Source organism: Bactrocera neohumeralis, chromosome 4 (assembly GCF_024586455.1).
Source record: "Bactrocera neohumeralis isolate Rockhampton chromosome 4, APGP_CSIRO_Bneo_wtdbg2-racon-allhic-juicebox.fasta_v2, whole genome shotgun sequence".
In the NCBI taxonomy this organism is placed as follows: Eukaryota; Metazoa; Arthropoda; class Insecta; order Diptera; family Tephritidae; genus Bactrocera; species Bactrocera neohumeralis.
In genome coordinates this window covers 43,633,967-43,653,231 of record NC_065921.1, presented here as the reverse complement: position 1 = coordinate 43,653,231, position 19,265 = coordinate 43,633,967, and the positions used below count along the sequence as shown (strand labels likewise).

General features: G+C 36.0%; 5 protein-coding genes and 2 long non-coding RNA genes across 11 annotated transcripts; 4 read left to right on the top strand and 3 right to left on the bottom strand.

Moving 5' to 3' along the window:
* The first annotated feature begins 2 nt into the window (after positions 1-2).
* On the top strand, positions 3-2,252 carry LOC126757101 (putative serine/threonine-protein kinase STE20-like). The gene is made up of 4 exons (XM_050470718.1): positions 3-460; positions 521-958; positions 1,034-1,273; positions 1,337-2,252. Exons 1-4 carry the CDS (start codon positions 145-147, stop codon positions 1,408-1,410), a joined length of 1,068 nt encoding a protein of 355 aa, XP_050326675.1. The 5' UTR covers positions 3-144; the 3' UTR covers positions 1,411-2,252.
* Positions 1,951-11,533, bottom strand: LOC126757086 (F-box/LRR-repeat protein 6). 5 transcript variants are annotated; one of them, XM_050470689.1, is made up of 11 exons: positions 11,341-11,532; positions 9,383-9,542; positions 6,087-7,143; positions 5,660-6,022; positions 5,383-5,593; positions 5,156-5,325; positions 4,942-5,082; positions 4,696-4,863; positions 4,396-4,628; positions 4,201-4,335; positions 1,951-4,134 (listed from the first exon to the last, which is right to left on the bottom strand). In XM_050470689.1, exons 3-11 carry the CDS (start codon positions 7,122-7,124, stop codon positions 3,825-3,827), a joined length of 2,769 nt encoding a protein of 922 aa, XP_050326646.1. In that variant the 5' UTR covers positions 7,125-7,143; positions 9,383-9,542; positions 11,341-11,532; the 3' UTR covers positions 1,951-3,824. The 5 variants fall into 5 exon arrangements, with proteins under 5 accessions (XP_050326646.1, XP_050326645.1, XP_050326648.1 ...); XM_050470688.1 differs by having other exon boundaries at positions 9,383-9,788; positions 11,401-11,532; XM_050470691.1 differs by having other exon boundaries at positions 11,401-11,532.
* A 271-nt stretch (positions 11,534-11,804) lies between these two features.
* On the top strand, positions 11,805-12,804 carry LOC126757107 (uncharacterized). Its single transcript, XM_050470726.1, has 4 exons — positions 11,805-11,935; positions 11,992-12,294; positions 12,353-12,528; positions 12,684-12,804. Exons 1-4 carry the CDS (start codon positions 11,831-11,833, stop codon positions 12,802-12,804), a joined length of 705 nt encoding a protein of 234 aa, XP_050326683.1. The 5' UTR covers positions 11,805-11,830.
* Positions 12,805-12,888: 84 nt separating this feature from the next.
* On the bottom strand, positions 12,889-14,479 carry LOC126757103 (UPF0605 protein GA14893). The gene is made up of 4 exons (XM_050470721.1): positions 14,381-14,479; positions 13,900-14,314; positions 13,680-13,842; positions 12,889-13,305 (listed from the first exon to the last, which is right to left on the bottom strand). The coding sequence occupies exons 1-4, from the start codon at positions 14,419-14,421 to the stop codon at positions 12,998-13,000; spliced, it is 927 nt and encodes a 308-aa protein (XP_050326678.1). The 5' UTR covers positions 14,422-14,479; the 3' UTR covers positions 12,889-12,997.
* On the top strand, positions 13,300-14,032 carry LOC126757119 (uncharacterized). The gene is made up of 3 exons (XR_007666690.1): positions 13,300-13,646; positions 13,731-13,838; positions 13,936-14,032. It is a non-coding gene; the product is annotated as an uncharacterized LOC126757119 (long non-coding RNA).
* LOC126757095 (NADPH:adrenodoxin oxidoreductase, mitochondrial) lies at positions 14,426-16,841 on the bottom strand. The gene is made up of 5 exons (XM_050470711.1): positions 16,533-16,841; positions 15,720-16,092; positions 15,493-15,664; positions 15,110-15,433; positions 14,426-15,043 (listed from the first exon to the last, which is right to left on the bottom strand). The coding sequence occupies exons 1-5, from the start codon at positions 16,760-16,762 to the stop codon at positions 14,715-14,717; spliced, it is 1,428 nt and encodes a 475-aa protein (XP_050326668.1). The 5' UTR covers positions 16,763-16,841; the 3' UTR covers positions 14,426-14,714.
* Positions 15,999-16,323, top strand: LOC126757123 (uncharacterized). Its single transcript, XR_007666694.1, has 2 exons — positions 15,999-16,094; positions 16,159-16,323. It is a non-coding gene; the product is annotated as an uncharacterized LOC126757123 (long non-coding RNA).
* Positions 16,842-19,265: the final 2,424 nt, after the last annotated feature.

The window sequence follows — 19,265 nt, the reverse complement described above, 5'->3', positions numbered from 1 at the left end:
GTGTTTTTGTTATTGCCTTTGCTCAATGAAAACATAAAACCCAATATCAAGTGCAAAAGAGAACAAAAACAACCTTAAAGGGCTAAGAAATTACTTAATTGTTCCATATATTGTTAGTAAAAGTTCTTGAAAATTTCATACAGAATGTTTGGGTGCAATCCTTTGGATTACGATTTGAAAGTGGAATTATCACGATGCTTTAATGGTATTGGAACTGTTTACCTAGCACAATATTTACCCAATGGACAACATATCGCAGTAAAAAAATATCGAATGGATAAAGCAAGTAAAGAAGAGAGCATCTTAGCGCGTGATGAACTGCTTATCATGCGTCAGTTCAGTCATCCTAACATACATACATTCCATACATCGTTTGTATATGGAAATGAGCTCTTTCAGATAGCACCCTTGATGTGCTTTGGCAGCTGCAAGGACACCATTGCTAATTGTTTTCGGGCGGGTAAGTGGCTAGCAAAACTTACGATATAAACAATACTTCTTTAATTGTGTTCTGAATTAGGTTTTCCTGAAATTTTTGTGGCTTTGATAATGCGTGATGTACTCTCCGGGCTCGAGTACCTACATCGTCGTGGTTATGTTCATCGCTCTATTCGTGCCAGCCATATATTACTCAATCAAACAAAAGCGGTGTTAACCGGTTTCCGTGAATGTACCAGCATTGTAGGGCATGGTGAACGCATTGCATCTTTACATCACTTAGCACCTTGCAGTGCACGTAGTTTAAATTGGCTAGCACCAGAAGTGCTAGAACAAAACATAATTGGCTACACAGAAAAATCGGATATTTACTCAATTGGTATAACGTGCTGTGAACTAGCGAATGGCGTAGAACCGTTTGCTGATGCACAACCAACCTTTATGTTAACTGAGAAAGTACGCGGCAATGTGCCGACTTTATTAGATCGCTCTACATGTCCTGCAAGCGAAGAAATGATAGGTAAGCAATCATTAAATTAAAAGAGATATTTGAATTCTATTTTCACTGTTTTTTTCTGCTTATATCAATTTTTAGAAATCGTCGCCAGTACTGATTCAGACTCTATTAGGCAGGCACAGCAAATATACAGTCAACGTGTATTCTCTGATGAGTTCCATCAATTTACAGAAATTTGTATGGAGAAAAAACCGTCCAGTCGTTGGTCGGCATTACAGCTCCTCAGTCATTCCTTTTTCAAACAATGTCGGCACACAAGCATTCTAGATCAATTGCAACGCTTCGGTTTAGAGACAAAGGACTATTCACAGATAAGAGGTATGTAAAGTTTACGAAATACACTTAAGTAGAAAACTGGAAAAATATTATTTATCACTATAGACGAAAGCTTGGTACTTTGCACCGACTTGAGTGAGATGAATGTACACAGCAATGATTGGAGCTGGGATTTTTAATCTACCATAAATGAATTACTGGAATTATAATAGTCAAACCATACCAACAAACACGTTTATACATGTACAAACATATATATATTTATATATATATACATATATACATACGATTTTATACGTACAATTATATAGTTATAATTTTAGTCTGTATTTTTTAATTCCATGTTAAATTTAGAATTCAAGTGTTTGTACTTACTCAATGCCTCCAATAGAGAATTTTAAAGACTATCAAATAAAGCAGTTTGCAAATTCATTATAAGGGATTTAGGCAAAAGAATTTTCATTTTGAAAATCAGTTTTACTTTGTTCTACTTAGTTGTCCAAAAAGGTGGATTTAGTGCGGTGAACCCACGATAGACGGGTTTACGCAATCGGAACGGTAGTGTCATGTACTTTAAACTAGACAGCTTTCTTAAAAATCATTTGGAATGTTTTCTGCCGTTACAACAACATCGGAACAAATTAAATAAGAAACATGTAGTGATCGTTGGAAGTGTAATAGTTCACACCGACAATTACCGTTAAATAAAACATGGGAAATTGTATTTAAAATGTTTCTTTTATTTAAATTAAATATTATGCACTTTTAATTCTTAAATGCTTATTCAATATTAATATTAAGGTTTAACAATTTTTTATTATTAATACAATTGTTGATTGTGTAAAACAAAATCATAAAACTAGAGAAGCAGATTGTGGCTTTAATTTTGAAAATTGCACTATTTGCATCACTTGCTTTTGTTTTATTTACAAATTCCAAGCACTTGTGGAATATTACATTTTATCATTCCGCTTAAGACATGTCTTCAGCTCAAATATACTTATATTTAACAAAATGTAAATTAATGCATTTCATTTTATGAAAAAAAATCTCAAACAACATTTCATTTGGTTAATGTATACTAAAGGTTATAAAAGCGAAGTAATTACATATGTTTATTAAAAAAGATATACAGTTATACTCGTAATGGGCATTTTCGTGAAATTTTTGAAAAAAGCTAACTTAAGCTTTAATTAATCATACTCATGATAAGTTATCGCTTTCATAAACGATTTTGAAATACATATTTTTTCGCCGTTGTGCCCATAGACAAGAAAAAATTCAATTTTTAAATTACAACAATTAAAGCAAATATTATATAAGCCCGACGATTTAGCGAAAGAGTGGTACTGTAGGCCGGCGTCATTTTATAAATGAAAACTTGAAATGAATTTATGCCTATTGACCTAACCACAATTTAATTTATAAACAAGACTTATTATATTGTGCTCACACGCTCAACAAGTTAGATAGTTATACAATTTTTAATTCAAATACAACTTCTGAATATTATTATTTTTCAATTTAAATAAAAAACTCGTTACTTTAATCGGCTTTTAATGCTAACTAAATATTATTTGAGAAAATCATACCAATTAACTTTTGTTAAACATTCCGTTTATTTATTTCTTTTGAGGTGAGTTTTTGTATATGATTTTTATAAATTGCAAAGGATTATCATATATAGAAAATATAATATAATTAAAATTATATGTGTGTATAGAGTACAATTTAATCATAGAATATATGTAAATAACTGACTGATTTCATAACGTTCGATAATTTTTATCGAATAAATCGATATTTTCGCTTAATACTATTAATATTTTACATGTAATAACATAATTTTCTTTGCAATGTTTACGGTTTTACATATATTTTTTAAAGTAACCAAAAATGTTTTAATTTCACTGAAAATTCGTAGCAATTATAACTGTAAACAAAACTTAATACGTTCTTTTCTTAAACATTTCCAAATTGTATAACTAAAAAATTAACACTAGCGGGGATTCCAGCGACTATAGGTGTAGATGTATATTGCAAATGTATATATAATTGTATAAATGTGACCAAATAAAAATATAAATCAATTTTTAAGCGGTGACTTAAAGCCTTACTTAAATGTAGGAATATATAAAAGTTAAGTTATAAAGTAGTGCCAAATGACATAATAGTTACACAATTCCGTGTTTAATTTGGAAGCTACCTGTGTGATGCACAAAAAATTACATACATATATAAAAATTTGCACGCATTAATGCTAAAATACGTAAATTTAATGTCTTTCTGCCACCAGCAGCAGAAGATTTGCACACTGTGTCGTTTCTAGAAAACACCTAAATCCAGGTAATTTAATGCTTAATCGTCAATTAGCGCTTCTTTTGAATGTGCTAATAATAGTTAAACTGAAAAAGGTCATACTTCATAATGAAATCTAATATTAATTGAAGTTATTCTTCGCGTTCATAGTTTTAGTTTAAGCTACAAACTTATACTCCTTGTGTTAAAAATAATTTTTGTTTGTTACTAATTCTTTTTTCATATTAACGCACAGGTTTTGCTTTTTAATTTTGTGTGATGTAACGTCTTTATTTCAATTAGATTGAACATTACTGCCACCACCGCCGCTATCAGCATCAGTAGTTGCGACGCAGTGTTCGGAGCGCTTCCGTCGCTCCTCCTCCTCTTGCTCTTGCTTTATTTGAGCGGGCAATTTCACTTTCATCTGCACCTTAAGCACTTCACGCAGTTCTTGTAACTCTTGCTGACCTTGCATGAGACGTTTGACACCACGCGGTAAACCACGACACGATGAGAGATTTATTGAACTCATGTGCGCACAGTTCGCAAGTATTTCCTTGACTGCTTCATCTGAAACCGATGAACCACAGAGATTCAAATGCCTGCAAAGTGAAAAATATATATTTTTTGACATTCATGTAGCTTTAATAAGATTGAATTGTACTTACGCTAATGGCGATTCGCTGCCCTTTTCGGCTAATGCACGTAATGCATTGTCAAGTGGCTGCTGCACATTCGCCCAAGCTAAATCTAATTCTATAAGACTATGAGCCCATTTTGAAGCGATCAACTCGAGGCCGGAGCTACATATTGAATACAAATGTGAATTTAAAACCAAACAAAAATAGTAATTAAACAATTACCCAACATCACGTGTCACTGAGCAAAATGACAAAAATAAATGCTTGATGTCCCATGCAGGTAGGCGTATAAGACTTTCGTGTGTGAGTCGTGCGCAACCGCGCACATCCAAGAGTTTTAGTTTTGAACTGGTTTTCAATACGCGCTGCAAATGGTCATCACCGATAACGCGGCATTCATCCGTTAAAGCTGCCACCGAGAGTTCCTCGAGCTCTGGGAAACCTGGCGAATCCATCTATAAATATATGGTGACTTTCAATAAAACGAAATCAGTTTAACGATTATTAATATTTTGCTCATACCGTTTCTTGCAGTGTTGCATTCCCCCATGTTATATGTGAATTCGTGACTCGTAGTACTTTTAATTTCGGGCAGCCATGCTGAAGCTTTTCAATGTGAAAGATGCCGTGTGAAGTCGCTTGTGTTGTAACATTTGAGAGATCTAAGTTCACCAAATTGGGGCAATGTGTCTGCGGAATGTATAAAAAATATTTTTAATTATTGTACAATTAATAAAATTAGAAGGGTTTAAAAATATAAATGCTTACAGCCAAAGTAGCGACTATTTGTGGGATCCCGGCCAGCCGATTATGTGCCAAATAGAGATGCGTTAAACGTTTATTCATTATTTGTAATGCATTGCACAGCGATTGTGGGCCCACTGCGCTCTTACTCGCATTCATTTCCACCTGTGTTGTAACAATAAAGGTATCTTTACAAATTTGAACCCGGCATGAAAGATTTACAATCGCTGAAACTTACATTAACAGAACTCAAATCAAGGCGTTCCAGTTTTTGCATATTTTCTGCTAAATAAGCCAAATGATCTGAAGTGAAACCTTTCCAACCTGACAGTGTAATGCTCGTTAAATTTGGACAACCGACCGCCAATTTGTTTAGAAAGCAGTTTATATCCGACATTTTCCAGTTGGCTTAAATGATTATAGTGATTAAAGATTTATTTTTCGAACATCATGTGGAATACTTACCAACGTTCAATTCTGTGCACTCGCTACATCGATTGTCTACAAACCATTTTAGTTTGAGTTCGGTGCGATATTTGTCCTTTATCCACGTAGATAGATCCATAGTTTTCCACAATGATGGCGTTAGCGCAACATTTCGCCACAGTGTACAAACACGACCAAGTCGACAAAGTGTTGGCAAACAACCTTCACGATCAACTAGAATTTCAAAAATCTAGAAAATTATTTTTTTTGAGGTTGTCTTTTCTTTTTAAAAGTTTTTTTTTAATTTCATGCGCACCTTAAAGAGTATTTCCTGTGGGATGCGTGCGCCCCAATCGCCTTGCTCAATTGTGGCTCGATGTTTCTCGCCTTGTTCTTCGATGCCACTAAAAGAGACTTTCTTCTGACGTTCTGCATTTCTGGCCTTATTCTTCCCACGCTTTACCGGCGTTACCTCAGGCTCACTTTCGTCGTCATCGACGCGTGCCTTTGATTTCGTTTTGCGGGAACGTTTGCGCGTCTGCTTAGGTGCAGTAGTTGCTGCAGTCTCTACCGATTTCGCCGTAACAGTTGGAACTAAAATGCCTGTTGAAGCAGCCAAATTGCCCGTAGAATCTGATTTCTTTATACATAATTTGATTCCTGTTTTATTGTCGCTTATCTGTGATAAAATAAAATATACGGGAGTCAAGAACTATTTACAAATAATAAGTTCACTTATTTACCTCGCTTTCGTACATAGGCAACGTAGGTTTTAGTTTCCTTTGTCGTGGTGCACGTGTAGTTTTTTCTTTCAATTTTTTATTCATGGCCGACATTAACGGTTTCCCACTAGATTTGGGTATGGTGCCGTTTGCAACAAGATTAATCGGTTGTATAACGCGTTTGCCACCACCTTCCGCAACTGGGTCAATATCGGTGGCACCCCTCTTGGTAGCTGTCTTAGACAGTGTTGACTCTCCACTATTATTTGAGACAGACATTTCTGGTGCTTCTGGTGGTGTAGTTGGGGTAAGTGCTGCACTGCTCGCAATAGAGGCTTCGGTAATCATCGGCGATAGCTGAGAATCCGATGCTGGGGATGAGGATGATGTAGCGGTGTTTGCATCATCTGTTTGTGTTTCTGACTTGGGTGGCGACAAGATTGTATCTGGAATAGAAGCTCTTATACCGGCTGCTGCCACAACTACGGAAGCCGCTACCCCAATTGCCGAAGCAATGGATGCACTTGATGTCGCAATTTTTGTGTCTCTAAGTGGGGGTGATTGCGATTGTCTTGAGGGCGAAAGACTGTTGTCATCGTCAGCTGTTGATGCTTCTTCCTTCTGACTTTCGTCATCCTCGACAGCATCTTGCGAGTCCTCAAATTCATTTAAATCATTTGAATTTGCTCCACTTTTGGTCTCTTTAAAATTAAGACAATTTTTATTTGCACTTCCTTCCAGCTTTGGAGTTTTGGAGCACTCATTGCTTTCAGTGACTTTTATTAATAAGACTTCTTGTTTTTTTACCGATATATTCTCATTATTAATTGAATCTTCTTCATTGGTTATGATAGCTGAATTATGTGTAGGCTTCTTCGCAGTTTCATCACTTGTTTCATCTTTATTTGTTTGGGTTTTATGATTTTGAGTTTTGTTCATATCTTCCGCAACTTCGATATCTGATTTATCTACGGAATTTGTTGCCATTAGAGAAACATTAGTTATTCCTGCATCTCCACTACAATTGCTCGGCTCAAGCTGCCTTTTTTCCACTTCCATTTTTAAATTATTTTTGGTGCTAAAAACCCACAAATATATAAATTTCGTGTTATTGTATTTAATTAAAGGGTAAATTTTAGAATAGCATCCCCCGTTTTTGGGGTTTAATATGAGTATGTAGGGATAGAAGAAGTCCTCTAGATTAAGAAAATATATATATAGTTGCCGCTGACTTATGGGTTTCGAGGTATTTGCATTTAAAATTCAAAAAATCAACTATTTAAAATGCGTGTTTCTCCCATTTACAATGAATTTTAGAGTTATATTTTTAACTTTTATATTTACTAACACTTCTCTAATTCGTTTCTAATCATTATTTCATATTAAATAATGTAAAAATAACTTTTATTCAACATTTAACTTTCGTTCAATTATTTTCACACAATAACAAAAGTGTTGCATTCTAACTAATAATCAGTGCTACCTTACGTTCATATCCGCGCTTCAAAAAAATAACCCTCGTTCGGACCAACACCTGGGCCTGCTCGGTTTGTTTGCGTTGAAGTCCTTTTAGCGTTAGCGGCCTTCGGCGCGCTTCTAAAAAAAAATAACCCTGGGCGATCCAACACCGGGAATACCATTATGATGAGAATTCTGAAAGATTTTACATTACTCATCACACGATTATGAATTTAGTTATGAGGTCATATAATCTTTCTTTTTTCCTATTTTTATTCCATTACAACATATGGTAACACTAATTTGTTGCTTGTTTACAACCATTTTCTTATTCTATGAATAAATGGATTTTAACTAAAGTTTGATATGGAATTAAAGTTATTTTTGCACTGTTAGTGGATAAAAAAGTTATAAATATAAGTAACACGCATTTTAAATAATTGATTTTTTGAACTTTAAATGCAAATATCTCAAAACTTGATCTGGAGGACCTCCTCTATCCGTACATACCTTTTTAACCCCGAAATCGGGGAATGCTATTCTAAATCGCAGCCTAATTAAAAGGTAGTTAATAATCAGATATAATTTGTATCCACTTTAATAAATTGTGCGGGAAATGTTTAGTATCGCGCCGGTTTAGTATCATTTATGGAGAAAAACAGGGGGGGCAACCCCCCCTCACGCCCCCTTATCGGAAAGAGGAAGGTTCGAACTTTTTAATAAACCCCCCTCGACCCCCTAGAGCTACTATAGACCTATAGGGAGCCCTTTGAAAATGACCAAAAATCGGTGTTTTTGCTCATTTTTCCACACAAACTGAAACCAATGCAACCCAGCCAACATTTTTGTATGGACAATAATTCAAAATAAAGAAACCCAAAATGTTTCAGTGCAATGTATATACATATTTAATTGCATCTATTAATGGTACAAATTATCTATTAATGCTACAAAAAATAACCCTGGTCGGTCCAACACCCGGGTGTATCAGATTTTTTTCGCATAGAACTCCTTTTCGCGTTGGCGGCCTTCGGCCGCGCTTCAAAAAAAATAACCCTGGTCGGTCCAACACCGGGGTGTATCAGATTTTTTTCGCATAGAACTCCTTTTAGCGTTGGCGGCCTTCGGCCACACTTCAAAAAAAATAACCCTGGTCGGTCCAACACCCGGGTGTATCAGATTTTTTTCGCATAGAACACCTTTTTGCGTTGGCGGCCTTCGGCCGCGCTTCAAAAAAAATAACCCTGGCCGGTCCAACACCGGCTACGCCATCCACAGTATTTTAGCATTGAACACCTTTTCGCGTTCACTTCATACATTTATTGCTAACTGAGTTTAATTTATTCCCTTTTGTTCGTGCTTTCTCGGTAATTTGACAGTTGAAATTAGGCAGTCATTTTGGTTTTTCGCATTATTGAACTCAATGCGGAAAAAGGTGTATTTTATTTAAAGATTTACAAAGAAATTAACAATCAAAAGTAATTAAAAACATTACTAGTGGTTTTTATAATTCATAAGTAATATATGTGCGTGAAAATGTATCCATAATTGGTTTGGTACAATGCACAACAGGTGAAAATACACTAGCATATATTGAGAAATTTGCAAAAAATAGCATTTTTAAAGTGAATTTGTGCAAAAATTTGTGAACCGATTTTTATAAAATATGTTTTAAAATAAAGTTTGATAATTTAAGCATACATTCGTGTTTAAAATTTTCAATTCGGTTGTCTGGTTTAGGTACAGTGAGCCAAAATTAACCGGGCGATACTAAACCCAACCCAATTGTGCAATTAGAAGATTGTGCATATCTCCTCCATTGTTTACACTCAAGTTTGTGTGGACTTGTTGGTTCTCACCTGCTTATGTTTTGTTTTTCGGTGCCACTTTATTATTTCGCTGTTGTATTATTTCTTATTTATTCATTGTTTACATCATCTCATTCGTAACAATTACATATTTTCAACTCTTTCACAGCAGTCATAAAAATGCATTTCCTTGGTCTTTTAGTCCGACCAACTGCAGACAAACACAAACACACAATTTTTTAACTGTAATCTCAACGTTTACTGTACTATCATGTATATTAATTATTATATATTTTTATAATATAAAACTTGCAATTTTGGTTTATTTTTTCTGTTCTTTTAGTTTCGAGTTTTTCGCGCCTTCGACTAGCAGGAATCTCTTTTCAGTGATTTATTTATTCCTATTCGCATATAAACCTTTCTTAGTCACACTTATGGTCGCTTACTAGATACCATTCTACGTGAGATTCGGATAGGAGAGATAACATTTGCACAAAAGAGATGGAAATATATAATTTACCGCGTATGCGGTTCTCGCAGATTGGAAAATTTTTCATTGTTTTTTTTTTTTAGGATCACAAATTTTTCACGATATAAATTTCACATTTAATCTATTCGCAATAAATTTTATTACAAAACCAACTTTAGCAAAGAGTTATAGTTATTTTCACAATATAATTTTTCACATTTCCTAAGAATATCAGCGCAACAAAAATTTTCGCTTCAACGGCGTAAAATTGTTGTGTAGTGGACGAAGTACGACATACAATAAAGTTTACGTGCTTTGTTTTCTCTTTCCTTGTACGTAGGGTTGCATTTGTTAGTACTGGTCGACTTTTTTTTCAAACATTAATTAGCCCAACACAAAAATTTCAATAGATAAATTTGGATTTAATTAAACACTATTTATTTTACCGAATATACTTATTGTAATGAATTCATTGCGTTTTTAAAGTCAGTATATTAAAAGCTTTTTCATGAAAATTTCTCCGAAAACATTTTCCAGCACACATATTATTTATAACATGTTTCTAATAACATTTTTCACACTTAATATTCGATTCCATTATTCAGAAAAGAAGTTTGATAAACCTGGAAAATGATTTTGTTCGACACAATATTTCCAAAATAATTTAACAATACAGAGATTTTAGAAGTATTTTAAAGGAAATGGTAAGTTCTTATCGGAACGCTTTGAAAACAAAGCCTAATCTAACCTAACCTGCTAAACAATTTTCGATTCAAAAAAAATTTTAAGATTATTTGAAAATTTTAAGATTATTTATTTTATGGCATATTTTATTATCTAATTTCATACTATTACCATAGCAAACCTGTTATTCCAGTTGTAAATAATATAGCACTTATTTATCGCCTTTCTTTACACTCTGTTTCACGCATTTTAACGATTTTCAATTCAGACAAATACAATCATCAATATTTTGCCATCTTCTTTCTAAACTATTCATTTATACGTTTCTCTCTCTACGATGCATTCGTGAAAAGAGATTTTAACATTTTGCAATATCCAATGCCGATGCAAACGTAAACAAGTGCTCGCGCAAGTGAGACAACAATATATGCAACCGCTTGTTACACACAATTACACACTCCCACACATACCCATTTGAATATTCAATATGCTTTATGTTCTCTGATTCAAGTGCTTAAAAGCGATTATACCTTAATTTCCACTTTCCTTGCAGATATAGCATAAGTAAAATTTATTTACCGACAAAATACTGTACTTTTGTAGGCTATCTTTTGTTTTATTATACAAATAATGCGACATTGTTTACCAACGATAATTTACCGCCGTTACGTCGCTACTTCACTTTCTTTGTATGAATATATGTATATGCAACACTGACACCTTCACTTTGGTTTGTATTACGCTATTTTTCATCCACTCCACCTTCTTTGGCCAATTGCAGCAGGTACAGATAAAAACGCACTTAATTTCTCTACGTTTTTGTACTTATGAAATTTAAATTTTCATTTTATTGTACCTCTGGGACACAAGCAAAATGTAAATAATTCCACTTTTAACTAATCCATGAACCGCTCACCATTTCATCACCCAACAAACTTTATTTTAGAGCAGACGTGCACAGATCTATTGAATTATTATTCTAACTGCATCACTCCCGTATTGTTCAACACAAACTATGTTGAAATTTCTATATTCGTCCACTCACATTCCAATTTTGCGTTTGCTTTCTTCGTTTACTATTCCATTATATACATATCTACATGCACCGAATTCTTAGTGGGGAATCTATGATAATTTTTAGTGAGTACAGTACGAACTAGAGCTCTGTGTTTTTAGTTTCTTGGTGCAATGGCAACACTTGATACTTTAGCAACTGTTGTTATATACTTCTTTATATTAATTATATTACATATATTCCTATACATTTCATATACTGGACTTCATTTGGTTTCCGCTTCCGTTAGAATAACAGTTGTTTAATAAAAATTATTGAATTCAAGTTTGAAATGGATTTCCCGAGATTTCCTTACATTGAACTTATTAAAAAAAATGTTGAAATAGTGGACAATACACTGATTGAGACTTTTCTTCAGAATTTTATTTCTCAGTTGGTAAACGGGATAGTATTCAATTTAATGACTACAAATTTTACTATTAATATTCATAGGTTGATGAAATCTCACGGTTGGAAGCATCCTGCGATAAATTGAGAAATTCAAAAAGAGATTCGCAGGCTTTAAAGGAAAAATATTTAAGAAACATATTTGCAATTACACATGGCAAAAACGGGGACGAAATTTTACCTCAGCAATTATCGAAACGAATGCAAAGCGAACTAGGCACGTTTCAGTTGGGTGGACGAAGAGTTAATGAATTGTTAGAGCGTTTTCATAAAGATTATAAAGATTGGCGGTTCACATTGGAGGATCAAATGCAAAAATCGCTTGGAGCAGATGAATTAATTTTTTTGGTAATACACTGTACAGCTAGATAAAGTCAACGGTATTGAATATTATTCTCGTTATTAGCCACAGCAACAGTTGATGGATAAACTGAACACACTTGGAATATTTACTAGAAATGTCAAAATTGAACTAAATGTTGTTGAGAAAACAACAGAGGACAAAAATAAAGTATTAGAAGACAAACTAAGAGCAATGCAAGAGGAAGTAAACAAACTTGAGGCGATAAAAACGGAAATGAGGTAAGTGACTTATATAGTTTATTATAAAAATTAAATTACTGCCAATGATGATTATAATCGCAGTAAAGCTAAAGCGTTTTGATTCATTTAACTATAACAAATAATAATTATTATTTGTGCACACAATTACTTAAATGCTATTTATGTTTAAACAGCGCTGCACAGCAACGACTCATTGACGCATTAAAGGAAAAGCAATTTAAATATCAGCAAGATAACAATAAGTTGTTGAGGGAAATTACCAGCTTACAAGAAAAGCTCAATCTCTACGAATAAAACTCGTAACTTTTATATATACTTAAAACTGTTAATTTTTTCTTATTTTAATGTACATACATTGTATACTAAGTACTTAATTTACAACAAAAACAATATTTATATTATCACAAACCACAAAATGGACTATTTACAGAAATTACGAAATTGTATAATTGTTTTCATACGCACGAATTATAAAGTAGTTATTTGATTAGTCCTTATGCAGTGCCAGCCAATGCTTTGCATCTACAGTAGCATCACCAAACGTACGCCCGAATGTGAAAGTTTCACCTGGTACGTGACCTGCATATTTGGGCACCATTCCAATTGTACGATGATAGATAACAAAGTGACCAGTATTCGGACATGAACTTCCAATACCGGCATTTTCTTGTGGACACCACTCAGCACTTCTTCGGTGATGGTAATTATTGGTGAACTCACATAGTGCACTGTTAGTCAATTGTTTGCTAGTTTCGCCAAAACGTGTCAACGCCATTGGTATGTGACCACCGTAACCTAATAAAGATAAAAATAAAATATTGTGAAGGTTTAGAATAAAATTCAAATAATCGTAAGTTGCAGTTACGCGTGGAATACGACATTTCAATGTATTCAGTTAATAAAAACAAAACTAAAACTTTACACGTTAAAAATTTATGGACTTGAATTTAAGTATGTAAATTTGTTGGATCGATTATTGTCCAAATTAATGTTGTAACAAGTTATCCAAAGAAATTCAACATTTGTAGTATATCAGTTAAATTTCTGCTCTGAAGTGTGTCAGTTGGTGAACGTTGTTAATGGCAACCAAATTTATAAATAAAGGCAGGTTGGATGAAAAAAAAAATACACCATGTGTACGTAGTGTATTAAAGCTAAAAATATAATACCATTAACAATATATTTCTCCTCATCATCGTTTTCCATGAAATGTGGTACAGTCGATTTGGAATATGGCTCTTTCTTCTCCATAAAACTACAGTCCAATTTTTTAAAGGCTTTCGAACGCGCATTCACCGGCATCAATGGCGAACGATAATGTGTATAAGGTAGCTAAAACATATAATTTCACACATAATTTGTTTCCAATACAATTGTCATATCGCTCACCATGCGTTCGTTCATTTTATTTTCAAAAACACCAAGACCACTACCCAGAAGATCTCGATGCATCAAGTTTCTGCGTTCGCAACGTAACTGATCCATTAGTAGTTCATGTTCAGCCATACCAGCTGTGGCCGCAGCAATGTATCGCTTGCCAACTTTCGATGCCAGATTTGGTACGAAACCATCATAACCGGGAATTATGGGATTGCGATAAACGGGATCCACATATTTTTCACGTCTATCCAGGAGCTCTGTTTCTAGTGTAGTGGGGTAGACCAATGATATTGGTGCACGATTCGAAGGTGTCACAATTAATTCGGGTGCATGTATGACACAAGGATCGATAAGTAATTTATGCGTTAATTTTCCATATGTTTTACCCGCACGAAAACGAAATTGTGGACAATGACCAGTATAGCTGTTAGTAATTAATATAAAATATCATGTTATTTCCGAAGGGACCTTAGCGTTAAGAATAACTCACCCAGGAATGTAATGCGGTTCTGGGGTAATAACCAAATCCATGATATCTGCTTAATTTATTTGAATTTATGTTATTTTTCTCAAAATCACTGCAAATTTTATTATGCCAAATATTTTTCTATGCCTATTTTTTACAAATTTTCTACACCACTTCTAATTTTTGCGTTCGAATTTTCATACATTTGTTCTTTTTTCATAGATTTTTTTACAAAACTACTTTCTGACTTTAACAAGTTCATCATTTTTTAACAATTATAAAAAGATAAATGTCGTAAATAGAAAAAAAAAAATTCTTTTCATACTTTCTACTTATATTCTAAGCAATTTTCTATAATTTACAGCCCTGCCACCTTAAGCATTTCTTCCACATTCACAAACTTCTCGCGTGGTTTCCCCAACACTTTACCAGCTTGAGTTTCAGCTTCATCGATGCGTTGCCAATGTGTCCATGTTACAATACGTTGCAATTGCTTCGTGCACAAGCCCGCTTTGGCCGTGCTAGTATCCAACTTATTCGACAAAATGTCATCACATATTGTTTTCGCAACGGTAAAGGCTCCATTCATGGTTGTGAGAATAACACCTGTGGGGCCCGTACCTAACCAACCTGCTACATATATGCCGGGATCTACCGTTTTACTAACAGCATCACGCAAGACGCGTCCTACACCAAAAATATATAACAGTAAATAATAAATATATATGTGGGAGAGATTTTAGACGTATTTACCATTCTCATTGTGCACACGTCCACTCCGCTCATCGAAACATATGCCACCATCGACGCAAGTAGATTTGTAGCCTATGCTACGCAGCACCAAATCAGTTTGCAGATGTTCGGTTTGATCAGTTGGAACGGCCATGTCATTTTGCAGTTTCGTAACAGTCAATTCCACTTCATTCTCGCCAATTGCTTTTGGTGCACGCAAGAATATTGGCAAGAATCGTTTATTTTTACCACTACTGCTACCAGCCTGTTCTGACAAGCTTTTCAACATCAATTCAGTGAGACGTTTACGTGGGCGTGGCAGGTTGGGTAATTGTACAGGTACATCTATAAATAACAATTTGATTTCATATTTAAGTTAAGGTGGAATAATTAAAATTAGTTGCCTGTAAAATCGTCGGGTTTCCATAAGGTTTGCACATTTGGTAATTTTAGCATTTCGCGCAATTCTTTTATGGTAAAAGCCGCCTGCAGTGGACCACGTCGTCCAACCAAATAAACCTGCTGTACTTTACTTTGCGAAAGCGCTTCCAGCGCATACTCAGTAGTATCTGTTTTCTAAACATATTGAGTATGTTAAAATAAGGTATGAAATATTAACTTTATTACCAACCCGCAATGCATCTAATGAGCTGAGCAGCATACGAGCCGCATCCACTGCTACGTTCCCTTGCCCTAAAATAGTCACAGTATTTCCGCTCAGGTCGGGATTCAGATGCTGTGCGCCGGGTAGACCATTATACCACGCCACAAATTTACGTGCAGACAGCACATTCGTTCGATCCTCATTAGGTATATTCAACTGCCGATCTTGATCAGCTCCATATGTGAGTAGAACGGCATGGTAACGCTTACGCAAGTCTTCTAAGCTTATATCTTTGCCTAATGCTATGTTGCCGTAAAAATTGAAGTCTTTATGCTCTGCTGTTTTATTAAAAGTATTGATTACGTTTTTCACCTCAGGATGATCGGGCGCAACGCCGTAACTGTAAGTGAAATATTTAACAGAATTTACCTATTGGCTTTAGAATAAAAATGTATAATTTTCTTAGACGAACAATGTTTATAATAAACAAGAAATGTATGGCAAATCATCAGCTTCCTTGGATGAAAAGCACTTGTGAAAAAGTTTAGAATGATATTTGAATGTTTTACTTATCAATCCGTTTCAAGGTATAATGTGTATATGTACAAATATATTTATCTACAAACACTAACTTCTTTCTCCACAGTGTTTAATTTAATATATTATTGATCCCAAGGTGAAAAGCAGTAACAAGTAAACAATTTACGAAAAAACTTGTTTAAAATATAAATATTGTAAATTTAATGAAATACTTAATGTTTTTTTTAATCACCAATTGTTTTTTAACATGAATAATTAATTTGTTTTTGCCGCAAAGCTAACGTCATCGGTTACACTTACCGAACCAAGCCGAACGGAACTGGTAATTTTTCAATTAAATCCACGGCACATTCACTAAGATGTTTTAATATATATTGTGCGGCATAAAAGCCTGCCGGTCCGGCGCCGACTATACAAATTCGTTTTGTAGCGCCACTACCACTGCCTCCTGCGCTAATTCCTTTTTTGATGGTATTAAAATATAATTGTTTTGTGATTACTGATAGCGACAAACTTCGTGATGACAACATTTTTTAACAGAATTTCACAAAATGAAAGTTTACAACTGAAGCCACTTTTTATCAATGAAGTTAATAAACAAAAGAATAGAAGGCTTAGGGTATCATTCATCAGCAACAGCTGATTACCGAAAGCTTTTGCTTTTGTCTGGGTTTCGTTTCAGCTTGTTCAAAAGGGACTATCTTTATTTAATACTTTTTATATAGTTTTGCTACCCTAATTTCAAGAGTAGATTCGATAAATGGTGGGTTGGCTTTAGTATACCGTCCCAGGATTTCGGGAATAAAATGGGTATGGTCGGATAGAGGAGATTCTCCAGATCAAGAACATATATAGATACAGCTTATAGTTTTCGAGATATTCGCGTTTAAAGTTGAAAATTTGCAATATTTTAATTACATATTTTCTATATATAAAATTAATTTTGCACTTATATTTTTCAATTTTATATACACTAACACATCACTAATTCATTTGTACACATTTATTTTATATAATATAGTGCAAAAATAGCTAAATGGTTGAGATAAAGAAAATCGTATTGCGAAGATTACTTTATATAAGTGTGTAGAAAGTGCAAGTGGAATTTCTGACCTTTTCAAATAACTAAATATTTTGAGGATGTTTCTTTACCGCACTATTGATCGTTTTTCCAAGCGTCTCCAGTTGATGACAGAAAGGGGAGCGGGCGTACTCTTGTATTTATAATCAATTCAACCTCAAAACTATTCGCGAACGCATTCGCAGACATTCTCTTAGCAAATAGATGAATGTTGTCCTGGCAAATGGATATATGTATCTACCAGTTTAATGTCAAGACTTATTCGAGATAAATCCAAGTTTCATCACCTGTCCGGCGCTCGTAGTGGACGGAGTAGGAGGCGCAGAAGAGGTGGGCAACGCCCTCTCCCAGAAGCTGATAAACCCGGCGGATGTGACGACCCGCACAGGAAAGGTATGAGTGGTGCCAATATGAAGTGGTACCTGCGTCCGAGAAGGAAAGACTCCCGAGGTAGCGGAGGCAATGGCCAGAAGCAGGAGCAAAGGGAGCAACGCATCCCCAGATAAGGTGCGTGGCAAGATCGTGTCAGCTCGCGCGCAAGGCGGCGGAACCAGCAACCGTGGCCCGGTCAGTGCTACATTGTCCGCAAGGCGTGGCGGTGGAAGGGCAGCGCCCTCGGACACGTATGCTCAAGCTGCGAAGCGGAAGAGCGGCCAAATCACGCCGCAGGAGCCCCCCAGCTCCAAAAGGTTGAGGGGCAGCAACACAAGGGCAGCTGGAGGCCAAATCAACCGCCGCAGCTGTTAAAGGCATCCACATGCCCCCAGCTCCAAAAGATGGTTGAGGGGCAGCAACACAAGGACAGCTGGAGGCCAACGGATGCAGTAGCAATGCAGGTGGAAGAGGTTGCGAATCAGCCTAGCGGAAGCAGTACTGGACAGGCAATGCCAGCGGCGACCATCGACGTCCAGGTTGTTAGTTCCTGCGGTCAGGGAGAAGAGCTACCCTCCACGCAGGAACTCCTTGAGGGGCTAGGAGACCCACTGCACGGCAGCGTGATTGACGGCAGGGAAGAGGATCTACCCTTCCTCGAACCATTATTATAATGGCCGTCAATATGGAAATTGTCCAGGTGAACCTGCATCACGCGGCGGCAGTAATCTGGGATCTCTCTAGCGAGACCCAGAACTTGCATAGTTGTCAGGAATAGCAATGAGTTCTTCTGCATTTCAGAGTTCCTGACGCAGGATCTGGTAGAGGTGCAAGCCAGGGACTTCGAAGGCAAGTACTTCGTCCTGGCTTCAGCCTACTTCCCAGGGGAGGTACCCACGGCACCCCCGGAGGTGGTGGAAAGGCTGGTGGAGCATTGCAGAAGGCATAGGCTTCCCCTTATTATTAGGTGCGATGCAAACGCCCACCATGTGGAATGGGGCAGTACCAACTGCAACTTAAGAGGTGAGTCCCTTTTAGATTACATAGTAGGTAGTAACTTAGTTATAGAGAATGTGGGGTGTGAACCCACTAAGTGAGGAATTGAGCAGGGGGCAGACTGATAATAGCGTTTCAGGCCCAGGCTTGGAGATTAGGCTATTTAAGCTAAACGAGTCTGTTATTAACGCTTATCATGGCAGTTGCCTCCTACAAGACAGACGAAACTGTCCCTGGTGGTCAAGGAAACTAGTAGACCTCCGGAAAAAGGTATGCAGCCTATTCAACAAAGCGAAACGTACGGGGGTCTGGGAAGAATATAAGAGCTATCTCACTTTATACAATAAGGAGATTAGGTCTGCAAAGCAGGCTAGCTTCAGGATATTCTGCGAGAATGTCACCTCAACACCAGAGGCGGCCCGGCTGCATAAAGCTCTGGCCAAAGGTACAAATGACGCAGTAGTAGCAATAAAAAAGGAGATGGGACATTTACGACCAGCGCAGAGGACAGAGCGACGGAGCTACGGAGCTTCTGCGGGCGCACTTCCCGGAGACGGTCCGGGAAGACCAATGTCCACCCGTGA